The 26,986-nt window shown below is 40.6% G+C and overlaps 1 protein-coding gene across 1 annotated transcript in view; it reads right to left on the bottom strand.

The window, feature by feature from the left end:
• Positions 1 to 26,986, bottom strand: part of LOC112224055 (actin-binding LIM protein 1-like) — a 96,403-nt gene that overhangs the window by 51,083 nt on the left and 18,334 nt on the right. The window contains exons 2-4 of the mRNA XM_024387338.1: positions 14,255 to 14,380; positions 7,530 to 7,713; positions 7,314 to 7,423 (exon numbers count right to left, since the gene is read on the bottom strand). Of these exons, the coding sequence (XP_024243106.1) occupies positions 7,314 to 7,423; positions 7,530 to 7,713; positions 14,255 to 14,380 (420 nt within the window). The remainder of the gene's footprint in view (positions 1 to 7,313; positions 7,424 to 7,529; positions 7,714 to 14,254; positions 14,381 to 26,986) is intronic.

Raw genomic sequence — 26,986 nt, 5'->3', positions numbered from 1 at the left:
CACGAATGCTGCCATCAATCCACGGTTTCTGGTTAGGGAATGTTTTAATCGTTGCTATGGGAACGACATCTTCAACGCACGTTCTAATGAACTCGCACACCGAATCAGCGTATTCGTCAATATTGTTATCTGACGCAATAGTAGCGTCCCACTTGGCCAAAAGCCATAGAAAATGTACAGCGCCAAATTCAAATAATTTCCTATAAAATCAAACTTTCCTGAAATCACACATGTAAGATACCAAATTAAAGCTACACACGTTGTGAATCCAGCCAACATGTCAGATTTCAAAAAGGCTTTTTGGTGAAAGCAAACAATGCTATTATCTGAGGATATCACCTCCGTAAACAAAAGAGAGAAAACATATTTCAACCCTGCAGGCGTGATACAAAACACAGAAATAAAAATATAAATCATGCCTTACCTTTGACGAGCTTCTTCTGTTGGCACTCCAATATGTCCCATAAACATCACAAATGGTCCTTTGTTCGATTAATTCCGTCCATATATATCCAAAATGTCAATTTATTTGGCACGTTTGATCCAGATAAACACCTGTTCCAACTTGCGCAACGTGACTACAAAATATCTCAAAAGTTACCTGTAAATTTTGCCAAAACATGCCAAAACTACTTTTGTAATACAACTTTAGGTATTTCTTAAAGTAAGTAATCAATAAAATTGAAGACGGGGTGATCTGTGTTCAATACAGGAAGAAAACAAACTGAAGCATGCTTTCTGGTCATGCGCCTCTATCAAACAGTACACATGAAGTAACCCTCATTTAAGATGGCCATACTTCTTCATTACACAAAGGAATAACCTCAACCAATTTCTAAAGACTGGTGACATCCAGTGGAAGTGGTAGGAACTGCCCAGAAGCTAAGATATGCATATTATTAGTTGATTTGGATAGAAAACACTCTGAAGTTTCTAAAACTGTTTGAATGATGTCTGTGAGTATAACATAACTTATTTGGCAGGCGAAACCCCGAGGACAAACCATTCAGGATTTTTTTTTTTTGAGGTCACTCTCTTTCAATGGGTTTTCATTGGGAATCCAGATTTCTAAGGGACTTGCTTGCAGTTCCTATCACTTCCACTGGATGTCAAGTCCTTAGAAATTGGTTGAGGTTTTTCCTTTGAGAAATGAAGAAGCAGCACTGTTCAGAACGAGGGTAGAGAGAAGTATATTCTTTGTTAGAGGCGCCTGACCTGAAAGCTCGCTACACTTTGTTTTCCTCCGGTTCTGAACGCAGTTTATCCCATCTTAAATTTTTTAGATTGCTTAAAATACCTAAAGTTGTATTAGGGAAGTTGTTTGAAATGTTTGGACAAAGTTTACAGGTAACTTATGAGATATTTTGTAGTCAAGTTGCGCGAGTTGGAACCGGTGTTTTCTGGATCAAACGCGCCAAATAAATGGACATTTTGGATATATATCAACGGAATTAATCGAACAAGAGGACCATTTGTGATGTTTATGGGACATATTGGAGTGTCAACAGAAGAAGCTCGTCAAAGGTAAGGGATTAATTATATCTTTATTTCTGCGTTATGTGTCGTGCCTGACGGTTTGAAATATGATTGTCTGTGATTGTCTATGATTGTCTTTGTTTGCTGGGGTGCTGTCCTCAGATAATAGCATTGTTTGCTGGATTAACAACAAGTGTAGCTTTAATTTGGTGTATTGCATGTGTGATTTCATGAAAGTTTAATTTTTATAGTAATTTATTTGAATTTGGCGCTCTGCATTTTCACTGGATGTTGGCCAGATGGGTCCCACATATCCCAGAGAAGTTAATGGTCTGTGGGATGTTCAAAGTTTCAGATATTTTTTTATAACCCAACCCTGACATGTACTTCTACACAACTTTGTCCCTGACCTGTTTGGAGAGCTCCTTGGTCTTCATGGTGCCACTTGCCTGGTGGTGCCCCTTGCTTAGTGGTGTTGCAGACTCTGGGGCCTTTCAGAACAGGAGTATATTTTTACTGAGATCATGTGACAGATCATGTGGCACTTAGATTGCACACAGGTGGACTTTATTTAACTAATTACGTGACTTCTGAAGGTAATTGGTTGCACCAGATCTTATTTAGGAGCTTCATAGCAAAGGGGTGAATACATTTGCACGCACCACTTTTCCGTTTTTATTTTTTAGAATATTTAACACAATATATTTTTAATTTCACGTCACCAATTTGGACTATTTTGTGTATGTCCATTACATGAAATCCAAATAAAAATCTATTTAAGTTACAGGTTGTAATGCAACACAATAGGAAAAATGTCAAGGGGGATGAATACTTTTGCAAGGCACTGTACTACAGTCTTTGTCGATAGAAATTCAGTCGCATTTTTGTCAAATTTGCTTTGCTACAATAATTGCACCCTCAGGATATGTGGTTTCCAGTTTTCATAAAGTGCAGTTAAGTTCTTTGACGGCCGTTGTGGTATTGGCTTGAGGGGGAATACACACGGCTGTGACTTTTACCGATGAGAATATATACGGTAGGCATTTGATTGTGAGGTATTCTAGGTCGGGTGAACAAAAGGACTTGAGTTCCCGTATGTTATCACAATGTTATCACAATCACACCATGAGTAGTTCATCATGAAACAAACACCCCCGCCCTTCTACTTCCCAGAGAGATATTTATTCTTGTCTGCATGATGAACTGAGAACCCAACTGGATGTACGGACTCAGACAGTATATACCGAGAGAGCCACATTTCCATGAAACAATTCCTGATGTCTCTCTGGAAAGAAATGCACGCCCTGAGCTCGTCTGCCTTATTATCCAGACACTGAACATTAGCGATTAATATACTCGGAAGCGGTGGGTGGTGTGTGCGCCTCCTGAGTCAGACTTGAAGTCCACCCCAAGTACCTCCTCCACAGGTGGTGTTTTGGTTCAGCCTCTGGAATCAGTTAATTTGCCCTGTGGGGTACGAACAAAGGATCCGATTTGGGAAAGTCCTATTCCTGATTGTAATGCTGGTGAGTTACCGTCACTCTGATATCCAACAGTTCATCCTGGCTGTATGTAGTAACACCCCAAAAATTCTGTAAGAAATAACACATAAAAAAACTAAATACTGCAAAGTTTCCTAAGAGCTAGGAGCAAGGCAGCCCTATCTGCCCGGTGCCATTTTCAGCATGATCATTACACAGGTGCACCTTGTGCTGGGGACAATAAAAGGCCACTCTAAAATGTTCAGTTTGTCACACAACACAATGCCACAGATGTTTCGAGGGAGCATGTAATTGGCATGCTGACTGCAGGAATATCCACCGGAAATGTCGCCAGATAATTGAATGTTGAATGAATTTCTCTACCATATGCCACCTCCAAAGTCATTTTAGAGCATTTGGCAGATACGCCATCTGGCCTTCATAACCACAGAGCACGTGTAACCACACCAGCCAGGATCTACACATCCGGCTTCTTCACCTAAGACCAGCCACCCAGACATCTGGTGAAACTGTGGGTTTGTACAACCAAATCATTTTTGCACATGCTGTCAGAAACCGTCCCAGGGAAGGTCATCTGCATACTCGTCCTCACCAGCGTCTTGACCTGACTGCAGTTCGGCATCGTAATTGACTTCAGTGGACAAATGTTCACCTTCTATGGCCACTGGCATGCCAGAGAAGTGTGCACTTTAGGGAAGAATCTTGGTTTCTACTGTACCGGCCAGATGGCCAGCATATTTGGGATGCTCTGGATCGCCGTGTACGACAGTGTGTTCCAGTTCCCGCCAATACCCAGCAACTTCGCACAACCATTAGCCTTTATGGGATTGGTGCCACCCCCGCAGGACGGTTGAGTTAATGTAGGCTAATGTGATTAGCATGAGGTTGTAAGTAAAATAAAATCCCAGGACATAGACATATCTGATATGGGCAGAAGCTTAAATTCCTGTTATTCTAACTACACTTTCCAATTTACAGAAGCTATTACAGTGAAAGAATATCATACTATTGTTTGAGGAGAGTGCACAATTATGAACTTGAAAATGTATTAATAAATCAATTAGGCACATTTAGGCAGTCTCGATACAACATTTTGAACAGATCTGCAATGGTTCACTGGATCAGTCTAAAATGTTGCACATCTAGTGGCCAAAATCAAAATTGCACCTGGGCTGGAAAAATACATGATGGCCTTTCTCTTGCATTTAATAGATGATTGTAATAACAAAAATGTTTATTTTCTTTGTATTATCTTTTACCAGATCTAATGTTTTTTTTCTCCCACATTAATTTCACATTTCCACAAACTCCAAAGTGTTTCCTTTCAAATCGTGTAAAAAATATAGGTCCTTCAGGTCCTGAGCATTTATATTTGGGTATGTCATTTTAGTCGAAAATTGAAAAAAGGGTCTGATACTTAGAGAAGTGGGACAACATTCCACAGGACAGAATCAACTGCCTGATCAACCTATGCGAAGGAGATGTGTCATGCTGCATGAGGCAAATGGTGGCCACACCAGATACAGACTGGTTTTCTAATCCATACCCGTACCTTTTTTTAAGGTATCTGAACCCAACAAATGCATGTCTGTATTCCCAGTCATCTGAAATCCATAGATTAGGGCCAAATGAATTTGTTTCGAATGACTGATTTCCTTATATGAACTGTAACTCAGTAAAATCTTTGAAATTGTTGCTTGTTGCGTTTATCTTTTTGTTCTGTGTAATTACTAATAATTCCTCTTTATTCTGTACTTTCAGAAACCACACACATAAATACACTGAACATCTTTCTTGCCGAATATTGTGGCCAGCTTTTGTATGCTAGTAACATACTGTTTGAACCTATATGTAATGGTTGTTCATTTAATTGAAGTAGTAGTAGTGGTTGAAGCAAACTAACTAGTTTTACTAGAAGAAAGAAAAACGGCAAGAAAAGACTGACAACTGTCACTTCATTATAAATATGCATAACCCATATTTCAATATTCATATAGTAATTGAACAACCAAAACTGCACTCCCACCCTCCAAGTAATCCTCCAGCAGCTCTGTCATGAGGTTCTTTTTGTACTTTCAGTAGGTAATCATCCCACCTATGGGGAAAGGGAGTGGGGAGAATGAGGAAGTGGGAGGGGGTAGGTGGGTGAGCTATTGTCAATATAATTGCATATTGGAACTTTATGTCCAATTCTAAAATAAAATAAAAAACTAGTTCAGTAATATTTTCACCTGTAAGATGACTTTGAAGTATGTGGCCATTGAGAAATGAATGCCGATCAGATGGAAAAATATCTTCTTATACCACTTTGTAGTTTTCTCAGCGCATTCCACAAAACTGTTCATCATGTTCACCTTATTCACTACCCCCATTTTGAGGTTACAGTACACAGTCTGCTTTGATCTTTCCCTCTCCCGTCAGGTGGTCGACCTTCCCTTTGGCCGACAGGGTTGCTGTATGGACAATGCAGAGGACATGGACGTCTTGTTTGTCATGCTATTTTACTGCCAGCTGTTGACCGTTCTCATTGAACTCCACCTCCTCATCTTCCTGCTTCCGAAATACTGGCATCCCCTTCATGTTTGACCAGACTGTGCCACAGGCCACTTTGCAGTTGAAGAGCAGATGCTGGAAGAGTGTGGGACTGTACCGATTGTCCACGTACAAAATGTATCCGTTCCTAAGAAGTGGAGCCAGCATGGTCAACACCATGGACCCGGACACCCCAAGCCCCTCACAACGTTGGATGTCAATCCCTAGGTTTTTGTATGGCACAAAGACCAGACCAAATGCTGATGTCATGCTGGTAAAAATTGGTCATTTAGGTTGGCAGTAGCATTGTTTACGAAATGCAGGCATCACAGCAGAACTAGGAAGGGAAAAGAGAGTGACAAAGAAGGGAGTTGCAAACATAGGATCTGTGCTCCAGTATTCTCTTATGGTGTTATTTACTATTCAGATGAGAAGGACTGTCACCAGGAAGGTATACATTTCACTACTTGTGGTTGTCACCCATTTAGCGAGCCGCCCCTCACTCTTGGCTCTCTCTTCTCCTGTAGCTCCAAGGCAAATTGATTGGTCTCCTCTAATAAGTCTCCCACCAGCTCCTCTGTCAGAAACAGCTTGAAGCACTCTGCCTCAGAGGGAGATGGCAAGGGGCTTTGCACTCCAGACTGATACTCAGTAGGGCCGGAGGGGTGAAATGGCTGATTGCCTTCCAGCTACCGCAGACCTGCCGTACTTCACCCGCTGTTGGTCTGCCTCCATCACCACCATAATCTCCAGAATGACCGGGGACTTCATCGGTGGGAAAGGGGTTAAAATTATTATTGTCATATAATCTTACTTAATTGACCATGTATAGCAGGTTGAAATTTGGCCATAGAATCAATGACCAAAAAATATGTATTTTCACGTTTCATTCAGCACCTAAAACGCACCTGATTTTAATGCCTGGAAAATACATATTTTCAAAGTCTGGAAACTACATATTTTTGACGTACTTATAAGGCGTCTTTTCAACATCCATATAAGACAGATTCTTTTTCAACATAATTTTCCTTACTTGGGTGCATCCATTGTTGTTCCATTTGTCCAGTGAACTATGGACACCTCTCCCACTCTGTCTGGGCAGGGTGACAGGAAGCGGTCTAGGATAGACTAATGTTAAAGAGGTTATACACTTAGATTTAAAAAAAGGTACTAAGTAAGGTTCTTTGGCTTGTCTCCTCTATGATGGGTCCTGTCTAGAACCCTCTATAAATGGTTCTACCAAAACCCTTTTTATCATCTAAAGGTTCTTCCTAGAACTCTCTTTGAAGGGTTCTTCCTAGAACCATCTATGAATTATTCCACCAGCCTTATTAACCTTTAAAATTAAACTCTTTATGACATTACATAAATCATATGGACTTTCTTTGAGGGCCTAGTTATAGCCTAACACAGTGGTCGGAAACTCCTGGTTTACAAGTCACATTATGCTGGCTTGCAAAGTGATGTGTAATTCCTATTGGAATCCAGCTAAAGTGAAGATATCCAACAATTGGATTTTTAAAATGTTATTTAGGCTTTATTTAACTAGGCAAGTCTGTTAAGAACAAATTCTTATTTACAATGACGGAAAGGGAGGGTTGATAAATGAGACAACCTAAATCATGTTAACAGAAACAATCATCCCACAAGAAAAAAAAAACTCACCACAGCCGGATTAAATTTATGACACCTATGGTAAGGGATCCTCAAAAATGATTTGGACACCCCTCACTCACCCACACACACACATGCACATATGGACACACACAGATGCACGCATGCACGAACACCACACACACTTACTGCTGGAGCTGCTGATGTCTTTGGGGGTAGGGGACATAGGGTGGATGCAGTGTTGACAGAGACAGTCTTTCCCATTAAAGGTGACACGATCTCCAGTAGGAAATGGTCGTCTAAGAGTGAGAGAGAGAGAGTGAGAGAAGAGATACATCTACAGTATGTGCGTGTCTGTGTCTGTGTGTGCATATGCATGTGCATGTGGTAGCACAATGATCTTACTTGCAGATTGTGCAGACGAAACAGGCCGGATGGTATGTCTTGCCGAGAGCAGTGACCACCTCTCCCTCTACAAAGCTCCCACAGCCATTGCAGCATGTGCCATGGAGCCGCTGGTAGTCCAACGTGCACAGGTAGTCCCCGTTCTTTATGAAGAAACCTCCCTGAGCCAAGTCGCACCCGCACACTGAACACACAAACACAACATGTATTCGCTTAGCATACATGCTAAAATTAGAAAAGTTATCTCAGAATCCATCTTCATCAAAATGTAGCCTTCATTTCTTCACAAAATAAAACATTTAATTTCTTCCCACATAAAAAGGCTGTAGGTAGCATTATGCTGCAATTAATTAGTAATCTCAGACAGAAAAAATGTCAAAAGACTCCAGCCACCCCAGTCATAGACTGTTCTTTCTGCTATCGCACGGCAAGCGGTACCGGAGCGCCAAGTCTAGGTCCAAGAGGCTTCTAAACAGCTTCTGTCCCCAAGCCAAAAGACTCATGAACAGCTAATCAAATGACTACCCAGACTATTTGGAATCCCCCTCCCCCTTTCCGCTGCTGCTACTCTCTGTTATTATCTATGCATAGTCACTTTAATAACTCTACCCACATGTACATATTACCTCAATTACCCCGACACCGGTGCCCCCACACATTGAACTGCCATTGTTATTTACTGCTGCTTTTTAACTATTAGTTATTCATATCTCACACTTTTTTTGTTGGTATTTTCTCAAAACTGCATTGTTGGTTAAGGGCTTGTAAGTAAGCAATTCACTGTAAGGTTGTATTCGGCGCATGAGACATATAAAATGTGATTTGATTTACACAGTAGCTCCAATTTGAGTAATGGAGGATTCCAGAAGTATGTCAGAATATGGCTGCACGATTTGGACAAAATACATTTGAAGTCAGAAGTTTACATACACCTTAGCCAAATACATTTAAACTCAGTTTTTCACAATTCCTGACATTTAATCCGGTTAAAAATGCATTCCCTGTCTTAGGTCAGTTAGGATCACCACTTTATTTAAGAATGTGCATGGTCTGAATAATAGTGGAAAGAATTATTTATTTCAGCTTTTATTTCTTTCATCACATTCCCAGTGGGTCAGAAGTTTACATACACTCAATTAGTATTTGGTAGCATTGCCTCTAAATTGTTTAACTTGGGTCAAACATTTCAGGTAGCCTTCCACAAGCTTCCCACAATAAGTTGGGTGAATTTTGGCCCATTCCTCCGGTCGGAACTGGTGTAACTGAGTCAGGTTTGTAGGCCTCCTTGCTCGCACAAGCTTTTTCAGACATTTCTCCAAAAGTATGATCTTTGTCCCCATGTGCAGTTGCAAACCGTAGTCTGGCTTTTTTATGGCAGTTTTGGAGCAGTGGCTTCTTCCTTGCTGAGTGGCCTTTCAGGTTATGTTGATATAGGACTCGTTTTACTGTGGATATAGATCATTTTGTATCTGTTTCCTCCAGCTTCTTCACAAGGTCTTTTGCTGTTGTTCTGGGATTGATTTGCACTTTTCACACCAAAGTACATTCATCTCTAGGAGACAGAACGCGTCTCCTTCCTGAGCGGTCCCGTGGTGTTAATACTTGCATACTATTGTTTGTACAGATGAACGTGGTACTTTCAGATATTTGGAAATTGCTCCCAAGGATGAACCGAACTTGTGGAGGTCTACAATTTTTTCTCTGAGGTCTTGGCTGATTTCTTTAGATTTTTCCATGATGTCAAGCAAAGAGGCACTGAGTTTGAAGGTAGGCCTTAAAATACATCCACAGGTACACCTCCAAATGACTCAATTGATGTCAATTAGCCTATCAGAAGCTTCTAAAGCCATTACATACATTTCTGGAATTTTCCAAGCTGTTTAAAGGCACATTCAGCTTAGTGTACTGTATGTAAATGTCTGACCCACTGGAATTGTGATCAAATGAATAAGTGAAATAATCGGTCTATAAAAAATTGTTGGAAAAATTACTTGTGTCATGCACAAAGTAGATGTCCTAACCGACTTGCCAAAACTATAGTTTGTTAACAAGAAATTTGTGGAGTGGTTGAAAAACGAATTTTAATGACTCCAACCTAAGTGTTTGTAAACTTCCAACTACAGCTGTATACTATACATTTTTGTGCATGTAGATATGTTTGCCCTTGTTCGATAGAGCCATTGGACGTCTTTCAGCGATGTTCCTATCAGCGGATTCATTGCTAAATATACAAGCACACATATTTTCTTCCAGTCTCTGGAAGACTACAACTTGTGTTGGGTGGTGCTTCCTGTTCTAGCCTCCGGCACTCCTCCAAGAGGTACCACTAACAACAAAATCCTTTGGGCAAAACTGAAAGAACTGACCAGACGCAATGGCTTCAAGTGATTTCTCTCATCAACACGAAATCGACCAGAGAGTATTTTTTTGATGTTCTATTATCTACATTGTGACATTCGACCATACATGTTTCAACTGGACATTTTTGTGATAGCTAACGTTAGAAGCTCAGCTACAGCAGATGCCAGCATCAAGAGGGCAGATGACAAATATGGTGCCTAGCTAAGTAAGTTTCCGGCAAGCCACCTAGCTAGCTAACTTTAGTTTATCGACTGAAACCCATATTGTACTCCCAGTTAGCACATTGGAGCTGGGCCGATTCCGGCTGAGAGTCGGGACATTCGGCTGAGAGTCAGACTCAGCCGATGTCATGTGACCCGAGTCTGTCCCGCCTTCGGCAGGATTACGTATGGCTAAGATGTGGCGATTGAGCTCGTGCCGTGATTGTGTTAACAACGTTAAACTTCAATGGTAAATTATATTTCTTATCCAATTTGGACATTAAGTAACTGGATAATTTTTGTAATAATATTCCATAGAAAAGCATGTTAAAATGATTTTACTTTTTCTTAAGTTACCAGTGTAAAAAGGCAGGTTAAATGTGGCCTAACGTTAATTTATAGGACTGAGTAGGATATCGACACATAAAACGACACCGTTAACGTAACGGGACTTCTAACATGTTTCAAGGCCCGTTTCAAATCAGCAATCAGATTGTGTTGTCTGTGATGTTATTAACTTACAGCAAATTGCTAAACAACCAATTCTGATTAATCAAGGCGATTGTTTCCTGAAAATGACACGTTTTTGAATGTTAATGCAGTCATTTCGACACCTAAAAATCTCTTCTCTGTCTCTCTAGCCTGCCAGCTAATTCCAGCCCCAGCTCTTCCTCCTGCAGCTATTCAGCCAACAAAGATGATTAAGGTTCCTAAGAATTAATGTAAATGCAAATCGCTGCCCTTTAGTAATTCAGTTCAGCAATATGTGTTTCAGAGCTGCAGCCCTCAAAGTGAGCCAGAAATGACTGAGAAGTATTCAGTATAGTGTGACTTCAAACATCTGGCGAAGGTGTACTGCAAACGTGTCAAGATTTCTGACTCTATTTAAAAAGAGCAGTCTACACATAATGTAGAAAATGCTGCTGTTCCTTCAACATTTTATATGTCCAATGAGAGCGCAGAGGAAATGTTGGTCAGGACTTTGAGGAAGAACTGTTTGTGGATGCTTTGATGGACACTGCAGGTGTAGGAGAAGGCGAAGGTCAGGGTGAGGTTGATGAGGCTGAGGAGAACTGTGGATAATGAGGGTGATGTCGAGGAGATGGTTGACAATGAGGTTGAAAGTCAAACTGACCGTTTCAAAGACTACTTGGTGAATTGGGCTCTTGAATATGGAATAACATTAGTTGCGTTAAAAGCCCTGTTTTCGATTCTGAGGTTCCACCATCCAACCTTGATGCAAAGATGCAAGAACCCTCAATACCAACAGAGTTGACAGGGCTGCTGGTGGCACTTTTTAAAACTTTGGTATTCTAGGTTCTCTGACACAATTGACAAGCTTTGGCAGAAACTCCCAAATAGGTATTCAAAAGTTATTCTATGCACCTGTGAGCATACATAAATCACCAACTAGCATGGAAAAGTAAGACATGTCTAAAAAAATAACCATGACACAAATACACAATCTAGTGGGCTAAATGTGGGACATTCAGAATCGGTGAGGGTCAGCGGTTACAGTCGACACCACAGCTTGCGTTTGGCTGGTCAGCAGGGCTAGTCCTCTTATGAGAGTCTTACTTTCAATATTATAAATTATGCATATTCATTTTCAGTAGTTCAGTAGTTTGACATTTCAGGAAAGGTAATTGTTTTCAAATGTTGATCATTTATACACAATTTTCCCACAATGCACCATAATTTACAGTATGCTGCAGTAATATGTTTCAGAGTATTTTACTGTTGATAATACCCAAAATGATCATATGAATTACAGTTTTCCGTTACAGTGTACAATTGGATGCACTAGTGCCTCTCTGGAAGTTCATAAATTACTTGTTCACAGAGGAATGCACATATTTTTTGTGTGGAAGGAGGTGTCGTCAGCCATTAGCGGAATTTGCTAATGCAGGTCACACCAACCACTGGTATTATGATAGAGGGATTATGGCAGGCTTCCCAGAGCCCGGGAGGTTGAGGAGCCCAGAAGGACACAAATAGACTTTGCCTCTGTGGATTTAGACAGGCATGCACACGAAACACACACACACAGAGAGAGAGACAGATTTCTGGAGGTGAAATGCTAGCCATCTTCATATATGCTCCAACAGTACTGTCTAAATTCCTGAATCTGCCCACAAGAATGGGACTTTAAAACCTAAAAGCTAACATATGGAATTGTTTTACAATGGTTATGTCATGGATCATTTAGCTATTTGATTTTGAATTGTAGGACCCCTTTAGGTATGAAAAAATATAGAACAGTTATTTGATAACATGTTGCATTTGATCTTTACTACTATAGCCCATAGAAACACATTCATAAATGGCAAGAAAGTTAAAAATAAATCTTAAGGAATGTGGTTTTGAAGTGTCTATATTATATCTGGAAGATATAAGAAAGCTCAGGGAATATTTATGATTTTCTTATGTTTTTTTGGACACATATTTTTAATTTTTGTTGCCACTAAACTACCTCCATTCATTTGTATGGGTTACCTTCAGACATGTCCCGAGTTCGTGAGAGTGTCCTCTTTCCTGAGCCGTTCGGACGCTACTGACGTTTTTTTTTAGATGACCGGTTTTCGGTATGTAACATGGTATGACAAACACTGCTGTTGCTCGGCACAGGTGCGTCAATAGACTCTTAGGATTTGTTTATGAGGTTGCCATGAAAATGGACAGACAAAGCTTTATGAGCGTAGTCTGGCGTATGCAGTCTTTCCAAAATCTTTCACAAACGTAAGAAAAAATGTGAACATGAAATGTATTTGGTAGTTTTTCATTCAATAAATGAAATTCAACAAGACAAGCAATGAGCTCTTTTTTTGTAAGCAGTAAGGAAGATTTGTAGAGCAAGACAAGGTTTTGTTAGTATAAAGGTGGTTTGAGCAATGTTCTTGGCCTAATACTAATTGTAATTTCTATGGATACCAGAGGAGTGAGTTAGTTGCAGACTAAATAGTTCTCTATCACAGGCAAATATCATCTTATTTCTGTCAAGATCCTGTAAAGCAATCACTTCGAAATTTGTGAAGACAGTGGAGTGTGGTTAGTGCTTCATAGGGGGTTTCTATAGGAAGCAGCTCAATTTGATTAAAAAAGAGAGGAGAATGATAGAACATTCTTATTCTTTTGGATGCTGAATATCTGCTTGACTTGTGAGTATATTGAGGTAGTTGTACTTACAAGTTGGGCAGCTAGTTATGGATCTCAGTCTTTGGTAAAGGTGGTTCATATCAAATCAAATGTTATTGGTCACATACACATATTTAGCAGATGTTATTGCTTGTGTTCCTACCTCCACCAGTGCAGTAGTATCTAACAATTCACACACATCTAAAAGTCAAATAATGGAATTAAAAAATATATAAATATATAATTATTAGGACGAGTAATGTCTTAGTGGCATTGTTTGATGCTGCTACTGTGCGCATTGTACAGCTGTTAGCACAAGACAAATTATTATAGTTTATAAGAAGTGAACATTTGATATTGTGTCATACTATTGATTGACAATTGACTAAACTGATGAATTTGTATTACTTTGATTATTATTACTGAAAAAAAACATTATATATGTTAGCCTTTCCTTCAATGTCCTCTCTCAGCCCACAATACAAACTAACAAGAAGTCTTCTAGAGTTAACCCTGGCTTGAGGGGCGATAATGTCACTGTGGGATTACAAGTTCTGAATGTTTCGTCTTCAATTTTCTGTGAATAAAAATATATTATAAAGAAAATAGTAAGTGGGATCATTTGGAATGAAAATTCCATAGTTCCCTTCTGGGTGAGAATAGCATGTGACCTATTTCAAGTAAGGAAATGTAAACCCTTTGAGACCAGGTGAAAGGTGCCATGTAAATGCAATTCATTACCATTCAATGAATCATTCAAGGGCACACTACTCACTCAAGACAGTAACCACAAAGTGACAAAAATTGCAAGATTTCCAACCATCCTCCACATCTTACCTTTTCTGAAAACTTCCCTGTGCATTGGACCAAAGGGCATGCACCGCAAATTCCTCAAAGTTGACAAGGAAAAGAGACTGGGAATAATAGTGAGATTTGGGTCCGGGGACCGATGCACACAAATGTGTGCGCACATACAGACATGTACGTGCGAGCGCACACACACACACCCACACATATATACATGCTCACCCTTGCAGGCAAAGCACTTGATGTGGAAGTGCTTGGACTGGACCCACAGCACCTCTCCCTTGCATGGCTCCCCACATTTGTAGCATTGGATGCACAGCTTCTCTGCAGGGTCCTGAACATGGGCCACTGGAGGAGAGAACAGACAGGCATGAGCACGGCCACCTAAAATGTATTTAAATCACTGTGTTCAAAACGGGGTGCGTGTACACACAGCAAACATGCGGGTGTTAAAAGTGTTGTGAGTGTTATATCCAATTATTGATTCTAGTGGGGTTAACACCAGTGGGATTGAAATTGACACCAACTGCAGTGAATAAATGAAGTTTTATTTCAATCACAGTGGAATCAACACCGCGTGGTGTTGTTACTTGACTGTGTTGAGTTCATTTCCGTTAAATATGTATACGAAATATATTTTTTAAATATCTCCTAGATTTATGACAACCATGTTTTTTACTTATTTTTGGTCTGTCCTTTTTGCCATTTATGATGTTTCTATAGGCTTTAGTAGTAAAGGCCAAAATCAACATTTTATCAAAAACATTTTTTTATACCAAACGAGGTCCTAAAAATTCAAAATCAAACAGTTAGATGATCCATAGTTTGACCATCTTAAAACAATTCCATACCCCAAGTCCCCTAACATCTTTGATTCTCGTCACCTGCGACAATAAAGACTGCTTCCGGGTGAAAGGATTTTTGCTGGTTAATAATCTTGTACAGTTCACTGAGTGCCGTCTTGGTGTTTGCTGTGATAATAACACGCGAGTTTCCTCAGCGTATAGTGGGGTTGGTGTTTTAACATCAGAAACTCCAGGTTGGGTGAACAGGAGCTTGCGATGTTTTCAAGTTCCGTACATCAGGAATCGTTTGAGGAAACATACCCCTCCCCATAGACTCTTATTAGACATCGCCATCTGATCCATTCGAAATATGGAGAAGCCGTCTGGTTGAATAGTAGAGTGTAGTGTATTGTCCGTAAGCCACATCTCAGCAAAAACAAAGACACTGCATTCCCTGATGTCCCTCTGCAATTGTTCACAAAGTTTATTTTTTTTACTAGGATGAGGAGGCAGTGTAGCCTATATATTCAGCCTAGCTCGGATTCCCTCTTTCCTTCCTCTTCTTCATCGCCAGATTAATAGCGACTCTTGGCGGAATGCATTTGCTTGCCTGCTGTGGGAGTGATAAGCATTAATTTAATTTAAATGTAACCTTTATTTAACTAGGCAAGTCAGTTAAGAACAAATTCTTATTTACAATGACGGCCTACACCGGCCAAACCCAGACAACACTGGGCCAATTGTGCGCCGTCCTTTCGGACTCCCAATCATGGCCGGTTGTGATACAGCCTGGGTTCTCAGTATATTAAGGATCGGACACTTTAAAAAAAGATATCAGCTAAAATGACGTACCCAAATCTAACTGCCTGTAGCTCAGGACCTGAAGCAAGGATATGCATAATCATGATACCATTTTAAAGGAAACACATTGACGTTTCTGGAAATGTGAGATTCATCTAGGAGAATATAATACATTAGATCTTGTAAATGCAATAGAAAAGCCATTATATGACTTAGGAGTCTAGACACCATTTAGATTTTGGTCACTAGATGGCAGCAGTGTATGTGCACAGTTTTAGACTGATCCAATGAACCATTGTATTACTGTATCAAGTCCGCCCAAATGTGCCTTGGTTTGGTTTATTGATACATTTAAGTACATAACTGTGCACTCTCCTCAAACAACAGCATGGTATTATTTCACTGTAAAAACTACTGAAAGTACAGTTAGATTAACAAGAATTTAAGCTTTCTGCCCATATAAGATATGTCTATGTCCTGGGAAATGTTCTTCTTACTTACAACGTCATGCTAATCACTTTAGCACACGTCAGCTCAACCGTCACGCGGGGGAGACACCAATTCGGTAAAGGATATCATGCAGACATGAATAATGAACTCGCTGGGAAGTAGAAAGATAGAGGTGTATGTTTTATAATTAACCACTCATGGTGTGATTGTTATAACATACAGAGACTCAAGTCCTTTTGTCCACCCAACCTAGAATACCTCACAATCAAATGCAGACCACCATATTACTTCCCAAGAGAATTCTCTTCGGTTATAGTCACAGCCGTGTATATTCCCCCTCAAGCTGACACCACGACAGTCCTCAAAAGGACTTCAAGGGACTTTATGCAAACTGGAAACCACATATTATTGTAGCTGGAGATTTTAACAAAGCAAACTTGAGGAAAACGCTACCGAAGTTCTGCAAACACATTGACTGCAGCACTCGCTCTGAGAAAACATTAGACCACTGCTACTCAGCTGCTACTCAGAAACGCTTACAATGCTCTCCCCCACCTTCCCTTCAACAAATCTGATCATGACTCCATTTTGCTCCTCCCTTCATATAGGCCGAATCTAAAACAGGAAATACCCATGCTAAGGACTATTCAACGCTGGTCTGACCAATCAGAATCGATGCTTCAAGATTGTTTTGATCGTGTAGACTGGGATACATCTTCTGCACATCTATCACTCCAATGTTTAATTGCTGTACTGTTATTATTTCACCACTATGGCCTATTTATTGCCTTACCTCCCTCATCCTACCTTCTTTGCACACACTGTATACTTTTTCTATTGTATTATTGACCATATGTTTGTTTATTCCATGTGTAACTCTGTGTTGTGGTTCATGTTGCATTGCTTTGCTTTAACTTGGCCAAGTCACAGGTGTAAATGAGAACTTGTTCTCTACTAGTCTACCTGGTTAAATAAAGGTGGGAAAAAAGTACAATTATATATTCCGGGTAGACTCACAGAAAAACATTAAAGAATACGGTGACTAAGTTTATCAGGAAGTGTATAGGAGATGTTGCACCCACTGTGACTGTTAAAACCTACCCTAACCAGAAACCATGGATAGATGGCAGCGTTCACGCAAAACTGAAACCACCGCATTTAACCATGTCATGGTGACTGGGAATATGGCCGAATACAAACAGTGTAGTTATACCCTCTGTAAGGAAATTAAACAGGCAAAATGTTAATATTGAGACAAAGTGGAGTCACAGTTCAATGGCTCAGACACAAAACTTATGTGGCAGGGTCTATAGAAAGTCACGTCGTGGACACCGACATCTTGCTTTCGGACAAGCTAAACAACTTCACCTGCTTTGAGGATAACACAATGCTAACGGAGTGGCCCGCTACCAAGAACTGTGGACTCTCCTCCTCCGTGGCCGACGTGAGTAAAACATTTAAACGTGTTAACCCTCGCAAGGCTGCCGAACCAGATGACATCCCTAGCCGCGTCCCCAGAACATGTGCAGACCAGCTGGCTGGAGTGTTAATGGACATATTCAATCTCTTCCTATCCCAGTCTGCTGTCCCCACTTGTTGCCCCAAGATGTCCACCATTGTTTCTGTACCCAAGAAAGCAAAGGTAACTGAACTAAATGACTATTACCCCTTAGCACTTCTGTCATCATAAATTGCTTTGAGTGGCTGGTGTTGTGGAAATTCAGTACTGAGAGAGATTTGGCCATTTCTTCAAACAATCATCTTTATTTAATATTGATTAATTATTGCAATAATGAGGCTGGTTGACCCACCCACCCTTGAGTGTTGTACCGAGTAACCTAACCTTTACACAAATGCAGAGTACTATATATAGCTGACACCAACAAGTCATGGTTGGTTAAACAGCCCCCTCATGCAGACCAAGGAGCATCAGAGGCCACTGTGGCTTCGTCCTGTCGTTATCTGCACGTGGGTTGTTGTCTTAACACTACCCTGACTTAGTTTCCCAGATGCGAGGATGATTTTGAGACAATGAGGGATTGTTCTACTCCTAAACTATCTCTAGTAAAACACATTATTTTCTATGTAATGCTGTCTTTAACCCATTTGTCAGCTCAAGCCATCTCCAGTGAAGCCCATGTAAACACAGACACTAGCAGGACAGAAATGTCTTACTATTAGTTAAATATGAATTGTTAACCATTAAAACCTCTCTTTGGTAGGGGGCAGTATTTTGAAGTGCGGATGACAAACATGCCCAAAGTAAACTGCCTGTTACTCAGGCCCAGAAGCTAGGATAAGCATATACATGGTACTATTGGATAGAAAACACTGTTTCTAAAACTGTTAAAATAATGTCTGTGAGTATAACAGAACTGATATGGCAGGCGAAAACCCGAGGAAAATCCATCCAGCAAGTGGGACTTTTTTGAAGCGAATTGTTTTCCATTGAATGCCTATTGACTCTGTTATAGGTTAGGGCCCAGATTGCAGTTCTTATGGCTTCAACAGTCTTTAGACATGCTTTCAGGCTTGTATTTTGAAAAACGATGAGTAAAAATACCTTTTGGTCAGAGGACAGGGGGAGAATGCAGAGCTGCTTTGCGCGCGTGACCGATAACACGGTTTTTCCTTTCTATTGAAAACGCTATTGTCCAGTTGAAATATTATTAATTATTTAAACAATAGAACACCTGAGGATTAATTATAAACATCTTTTGACATGTTTCGACGAACTTTACCGGTTCTATTAGGACGTATTCATCTGCATTTTTGACCTCCCCGGAGACAGTGGATTACTGAACAAAACGCCCCAACAAAACAGAGTTTTTGGGACATAAAGAAGGGATTTTATCGAACAAAATGAACATTTATTGTGTAACAGGGAGTCTTGTTATATGAAGATCATAAAAGGTGAGTGATACATTTATCACTATTTCTGACTTGTGACTCCTCTACTCGGCTGGAAAATGTTTGTATGCTTTTGTAAGCTGGGGGCTGTCCTCAGATAATCGCATGGTATGCTTTCGCCATAAAGCCTTTTTGAAATCTGACACAGCGGCTGGATTAACAAGAAGTTCATCTTTAAACCGATGTATAACACTTGTATACTTTATGAATGTTTATTATGAGTATTTGTGTATTTTGAATTTGGAGCTCTGCAATTTCACTGGATGTTGGCCAGGTGGGACGCTACCGTCCCACCTGCCCATAAGAGGTTTTAATATCAAATACACAAGGTAAATATGTAATTTTTCTATCACACTAGTTAAGGATCATATCACCTCTACCTTACACCATAGACCCACTTAAATTTGCATGTCTTTTTATTCTCAATGCTGCCTGCAGCATGATATATTTTGCCTGTGCGCATAAATGACAGACAGTTGTTGGTTGATGCAATTATCTGGAGTCATCGGAGGAGCGTATAATAATCCTACTGTAGAATTCATTTCAGGCAGCAGATCAAATGAATGTCTACAATGAACGAGTCACTCAGAAAAACAAATCATGACCTTTGTCAGTAAAAAGATTTGTTAAAATGAAAGAATTGTTCACGAATTGCACATCACGACAAGCCAGCATATTGTGATTTGATTTGGACAAAGAACCAGGATCATCAGACCAAAATGTTGGGGGGAAACTATACCATAACTGAAGGCCTTATGACATGTATAATCTATAGTCATAAATCGTTTGCGTTTAATTAAAAAAATGGATTACACAGTCATTTGGTGAAGGTTTCAGAAACAGAGAAGTATCACTGCAAAAACCATGTCTCTGTCATTAACAAGAAGAGTCAAGGGTGGGTATCTCTTATTTTCACTTGAAAGGAATGCTGGGAAATGTGCAAATAAGGCTCTACCTACAATGTTAAAACAACACTCCCAAAAAAGACCACTAAGTGTTCATTTAAGTTGCTATTTGCAACACCCAAGATGTTAGTTTGTCAACACTTTGAAAAGTGTTACTTTAACACATATACAATATACACTACTGATAAAAAGTTTGGGGTCACTTAGAAATGTCCTTGTTTTTGAAAGAAAAGCACATTTTTTGTCCATTAAAATAACATCAAATTGATCAGAAATACAGTGTAGACATTGTTAATGTTGTAAATGACTATTGTAGCTGGAAACAGCAAATATGTAATGGAATATCTGCATAGGTGTAGAGGCCCATTATCAGCAACCATCACTACTGTGTTCCAATGGCACGTTGTGTTAACTAATCCAAGTTTATCATTTTAAAAGGCTAATTGATCATTAGAAAAACATTTTGCAATTATGTTCGCACAGCTGAAAACTCGTCCTGATTAAAGAAGCAATAAAACTGGCATTCTTTAGACTAGTTGAGTATCTGGAGCATCAGCATTTGTGGGTTCGATTACGGGCTCAAAATGGCCAGAAACAAAGACCTTTCTGCTGAAACTTGTCAGTCTATTCTTGTTCTGAGAAATGAAGAATATTCCATGTGAGAAATTGCCAAGAAATTGAAGATCTCATACAACGCTGTGTACTACTCCCTTCCCAGAACAGCACAAACTGGCGCTAACCAGAATAGAAAGAGGAGTGAGAGGCCCCGGTGCATAACTGAGCAAGAGGACAAGTACATTAGAGTGTCTCGTTTGAGAAACAGAAAAGTGAAGAGGCGACTCCGGGATGCTGGCCTTCTAAGCCAGGAGAAGTTGATTGAAATTAAGCTAACTGTAACTGTAACAAAAGACACGCTAATACAGTGCCTTCAGAAAGTATTCACACCCCTTGACTTTTTTCCAAATATTGTTGTGTTATAAAGTAAGATTAAACTGGATTTAATTGTCTTTTCTACACAAATTACTCTATAATGTCAAAGTGGAAGAAAAAGTCTAAGGCTTTCCACTAGATGTTGGAAAATTGCTGTGGGGACTTGCTTCCATTCAGGACTTGCTTCCATTCAGCCACAAGAGAGCATTAGTGAGGTTGGGCACTGATGTTGGGCGATTAGGCCTGGCTCACAGTCGACTTTCCAATTCATACCCAAGGTGTTCGATGGGGTTAAGTTCAGGGCTCTATGCAGGCCCGTCAAGTTCTTCCACACTGATCTCAACAAACTATTTCTGTATGGACCTTGCTGGTCATGCTGAAACAGGAAATGGCCTCCCACAAACTGTTGCCACAAAGTTGGAAACACAGAATCATCTAGAATGTCATTGTATGCTGTAGCGTTAATATTTCCCTTTATTGGAACTAAGGGGCTTAGGCCGAACCATGAAAACAGCCCCAGACCATTGTTCCTCTTCCACCAAACTTTACAGTTCGCACTATGCATTCGGGCAGGTAGTGTCCTCCTGGCATCCGCCAAACCCTTTTTTGCTGCTGCTCGGCCATGGAAACCCATTTCATGAAGCTCCCAACGAACAGTTATAGTGCTGATGTTGCTTCCAGAGGCCATTTGGAACTCGGTTGTGAGTGTTGCAATCGAGGACAGATGATTTTTATGCGCTACGCACTTCAGCACTCAGGGGTCCCGTTCTGTGAGCTTATGTGGCCTACCACACTTGTGTGGCCTACCATAAGCAGCTGAGCTATTGTTGCTCCTAGACGTTTCCTCTTCACAATGTCAGCACATACAGTTGACCGGGGCAGCTCTAGCAGGGCAGAAATTTGACAAACTGATTTGTTGGAAAGGTGACATCCTATGACGGTGCCATATTGAAAGTCACTGAGCCATTTTACTGCCAATATTTGTCTATGGAGATTGCATGGCTGTGTGCGTGATTGTATTCACCTGTCAGCAACATGTGTGGCTGAAATAGACGAATCCACTAATTTGAAGGAGTGTCCACATACTTTTGTATATACAGTGTAAGTATTCAACCGCGTCAGTAAATGCATGTTAGAATCACCTTTGGCAGAGATTACAGATGTGAATCTTTCTGCGTAATTCCCTAAGAGCTTTCCACACCTGGATTGTGCTACATTTGCCCATTTATTATTTTCAAAATTCTCCAAGCTCTGTCAAATTGGTTGTTGATCACTGCTAGACAACCATTTTCAGGTCTTGTCATAGATTTTCAAGCAGATTTAAGTCAAAACACTGCCAATCTGTCTTCTTGGTAAGCAACTCCAATGTAGATTTTTCTGTCCTGCTGAAAGGTGAATTTATCTCCCAATGTCTAGTGGAAAGCAGACTGAACCACATTTGTCTCTAGGATTTTGTCTGTGCTTAGCTCCATCCCGTAAATGTTTTATTCTGAAAAACTTCCCAGTCCTTAGCGATTACAAGCATACCCATAACATGATGCAGCCACCACAATGCTTGAAAATATGGAGAGTGGTACTGAGTAATGTGTTGTATTGGGTTTACCCTAAACATAACACTTTGTGTTCAGGACAAATAGTGAAATGATGTTGATCCATCCTCAGTTTTCTCCTATCACAGTCATTTAACTCTGTAACTGATTAAAAATCACCATTAGCCTCATGGTGAAATCCCGGGGCGGTTTCCTTCCTATCCGGCAACTGAGTTAAGAAGGACACACATCTTTGTAGTGACTGGGTGTATTGATACACCATCCAACGTGTAATTAATAACTTCACCATGATCAAATGGATATTCCATGTCTGTTTTGTTTTAGTTTTTACCCATCTACCAATAGGTGCCCTACTTTGTGAGGCATTTGAAAAACTCCCTGGTCTTTATGGTTGAATCTGTTTATTAAATTCACTGTTCGACTGAGGGACCTTACAGATAATTGTATGTGTGGGGTAAAGAGATGAGGTAGGCATTCAAAAATCATGCTAAACACAATGTTTTTTTCTAACACTAGATTAGCGATTAGATCAGGGGTTCCAAAATGTTTGACTCAGGTCCCCCTTCTGACATTGGGGAACATCCCACACCCCCCTTTGCGTGCACGTCACATCTATTTCTATGGGCACAAGCATTGTTCATGCCACAAACCTTTCACACCCTCTTGTTGCCAGAAAATGTTCCAGGTATACAGCTTATTTCCTGCATTTATACACTTTTTGTCATGGGATGCAGAAAACATTGAGCTGTTTTAAAGCTAATTCTCTTGCATTTCTATACATTTCGCCATGTCTAATGTGTATTCATGTGATATTTGAGTGACAAACAATACAACAAAATATATAGGCTAAAAAACCTAGCTAAAAAACGTTAGCTGATATTGTCTAGTTCAGGGGTTCCCAAACTAGGAGTCGCCACCTGTCACGTTAGTCATAATGAGGCGCAGCGTGCGTAGAATTCAACATGTTTAATCATTAATAAACTCACCAAACAAAAACAGAAGAAAAATGAAATGTGAAATTCTGGGCTGCTCACAGGCAGCTACACAAAAACAAGATCCTACAAAACACCAAGGGGAAATGGCTGCCTAAATCTGACCCCCAATCAGAGACAATGATAAACAGATGCCTCTGATTGGGAACCATACCAGGCCAACAGAAAAATAAATCACCTAGATGACCCACCCTAGTCACACCCGGACCTAACCAACATAGAGAATGAAAAGCTTTCTATGGTCAGGGCGTGACAGTATCCCCCACAAAGGTGCGGACTCCGACCGCAAAACCTGACTCAATAGGGGAGGGTCCGGGTGAGGGGCAGTAAGGGAAGCAGTACCTACTCCGCTTGTGGATACGCCATCATCTTCAATGGCGGCTCTGGTGCTGGGATCGTCGCCGGATGCTCCGGACCGTGGATTGTCGCCGGGGACACCGGACCGTGGGTCGTAGCCAACTGGGTTGTGAAGGTGCACTGGAGACCTGGTGTGTATAGCCGGCATCAATTGTTCCGGAACTTTAACACACTTCTCAAGACGAGTACGGGGAGCTGACTCAAGTGGCACCAAACTGACAACACATTCCTTCATTTCAAATCCGTGCATCCTCCACCAACTCAACAACTCTCCCATTTCTATCTCCTCCAAATTTTCCTTCTTCTCCCAGACTGGCTCTGGTTCACTCTTCTGCACCGCCGACTGCTCCATCCCCCCCATTTTTTTTATTGGGGTTTCTGTGGCCTACCTCCCCGACTTCGTCGCTTTCGCTGCTTCCGCCTGCCTCCATGGCAGGCTCTTCTCTACTGCTATTATGTCCTCCCAAGTCCAGGATGTTCTCTCCATAATCTCCTCCACAGACCAGGATGCCATTATCTCCCGGGCACGCTGCTTGGTCCGTTGTTGGTGGGATCTTCTGTCTACAGATAGTTGCCTGTGTGCACACCAGTAGCTTCACGTTTCGTTTGTGCTTGTTTGTTTTGTTTGGTGAGTCTCTATTAATTAAAATATGTGGAACGCTGCTCCTTGGTCCAATCATTATGACGAACGTGACACCACCCCATTATGGGGTCGCCTGATATAAAAATGGGGTCGCAGAAGAATTTCCAAAATCCCAGCAAACCCTCCCCCAAAATGATATATAATATACTCAAAACTGTTGTTGGCTTAGCTACATTTACAAGCTATTCCTCTCAACTATACAATCATACTTTATATCTATCTAGTGAGCTAGTCATCCAGCAAAGCATTTTTATATTTTGATGACTTTTTTTGTCACTTTTGGAGCACATGCTTTTGTCACTATGGTAGTTCCCTACAATGACAAAGTGTACCTTTTCTTAGTATATGGTTTTGTATCTGTGGACTACATGTAAGTAAGGTAATATCTGAGATATAAACTAGGGTACAATAATGTACCTACAACTAAAGGTTCAAAGGATGACCTTTACAGGGTATCACCACAAGCCAAGTGGTTGTACCCCATTAAGAACACATCTAAATCTTTATTGTGTAGGTACAACACACTCAATGAGCTAATCGTCTTTAAGTAAACATGTACTTCAAGTTGTCATATGGGACACATGGATACATACACACGTGTACACAGTACACTCACACACAAACGCATGCAAGCAAGCAGACACACACACAGGTTTCTTTAAAAAATATAAAAATGTAAAGACATTGTACATTTTTCCCAGAAAGGATAGTTTTTTTGTACTCGAAAAGTCGCAATTTCTGCAGAATGGCTGCAACTTTATACCAAATGCTTCAGAAAGGGTTTTAAATCTAGTGGACCAATAATCTGCCAGATAAGGACAGGACCAGAATATGTGGGTCAAGTCCGCTAAGGAGCTTTTACACCTGTCACATGTTCCATCAAAATTTGGGTAGAATTTGGACAATCTGGCCTTGCTGAAATGGATATGGTGAAGTACCTTAAACTGTATAATGCTTAGCCGGGCACAAGAGGAGCTTCCATTTACAGTAAGTAAGGCACTATTCCAGACTCTCCTCTCAGATTGGATTTTATTGAGTGATGGGATATTTTTTATTTATTTCACCTTTATTTTAACCAGGTAGTTTAGTTGAGAACAAGTTCTAATTTACAACTGCAACCTGGCCAAGATAAAGAAAATCAGTTCGACAAATACAACAGCACAGAGTTACGCATGGAATTAACAAAACATACAGTCAATAATACAGTAGAAAAAGTATATATACAGTGTGTGCAAATAAGGTAGGATAAGGGAGGTAAGGCAATAAATAGGCCATGGTGGCAAAATATTTACAATATAGTAATTAAACACTGGAATGGTAGAAAGTGCAGAAGATGAATGTGCAAGTAGAGATACTGGGGTGCAAATGAGCAAGATAAATAAATAAATACAGTATGGGGATGAGGTAGTTGGATGGGCTATTTACAGATGGGCTATGTACAGATGCAGTGATCTGTGAGCTGCTCTGACAGCTGGTGCTTGAAGCTAGTGAGGGAGATATGAGTTTCCAGCTTCAGAGATTTTTGCAGTTCGTTCCAGTCATTGGCAGCAGAGAACTGGAAGTAACCAGTGAGATATACCCGCTGGAGCGTATGCTATGGGTGGGTGCTGCTATGGTGACTAGTGAGCTGAGATAAGGCAGGGCTTTACCTAGCAGAGACTTGTAGATGACCGGGAGCCAGTGGGTTTGGCGACGAATATGAAACAAGGGCCAGCCAATGAGAGCGTACAGGTCGCAGTGGTGGGTAGTATATGGGGCTTTGGTGACAAAACGGATGGCACTGTGATATACTATATCCAATTTGTTGAGTAGAGTGTTGGAGGCTATTTTGTAAATGACATCGCTGAAATCGAGGATCGGTAGGATGGTCAGTTTTTACGAGGGTATGTTTGGCAGCATGAGTGAAGGATGCTTTGTTGCATAATAGGAAGCCGATTCTAGATTTAATTTTGGATTGGAGATACTTAATGTGAGTCTGGAAGGAGAGTTTACAGTCTAACCAGACACCCAGGTATTTGTAGTTGTCAGAACTGTCCAGAGTAGTGATGCTGGAAGGGTGGGCAGCGATCGGCTGAATAGCATGCATTTAGTTTTACTTGCATTTAAGAGCAGTTGGAGGCCATGGAAGGAGAGTTGTATGGCATTGAAGCTCGTCTGGAGGTTAGTTAACACAGTGTCCAAAGAAGGGCCAGAGGTATACAGAATGGTGTCGTCTGCGTAGAGGTGGATCATAGAATCATCAGCAGCAAGAGCGTCATCATTGATGTATATAGAGAAGAGAGTCGGCCCGAGAATTGAACCCTGTGGCACCCCCATAGAGACTGTCAGAGATCCGGGCAACAGGCCCTCCGATCATTAAACTTAGTAAGGCTGAAAGCTGAATTCAGTTTGCCTGGAAGGAAGAGGTGATTATTAAATAAAGGACCTTCAATAGAGAAATCACAGAATTTAAAATGTTGATGGAATTGAGTCCAAATTTCAAGAGTATTGACAACAATTGGATTGCATGTGTAGCGTAAACAGAAAGAGGGAGATGGTGGAGGTGACTAAAGCTGACAAAGAGTAAGAGAAACATGAGTTGGCTTCTGTTTGATACCTGCACCCCATAGAAAAGACATAAGCTTATCCTAA

The sequence above is a fragment of the Oncorhynchus tshawytscha genome, linkage group LG25 (genome assembly GCF_018296145.1).
Source record: "Oncorhynchus tshawytscha isolate Ot180627B linkage group LG25, Otsh_v2.0, whole genome shotgun sequence".
In the NCBI taxonomy this organism is placed as follows: domain Eukaryota; kingdom Metazoa; phylum Chordata; class Actinopteri; order Salmoniformes; family Salmonidae; genus Oncorhynchus; species Oncorhynchus tshawytscha.
This window is presented reverse-complemented; position numbering and strand designations above follow the sequence as displayed.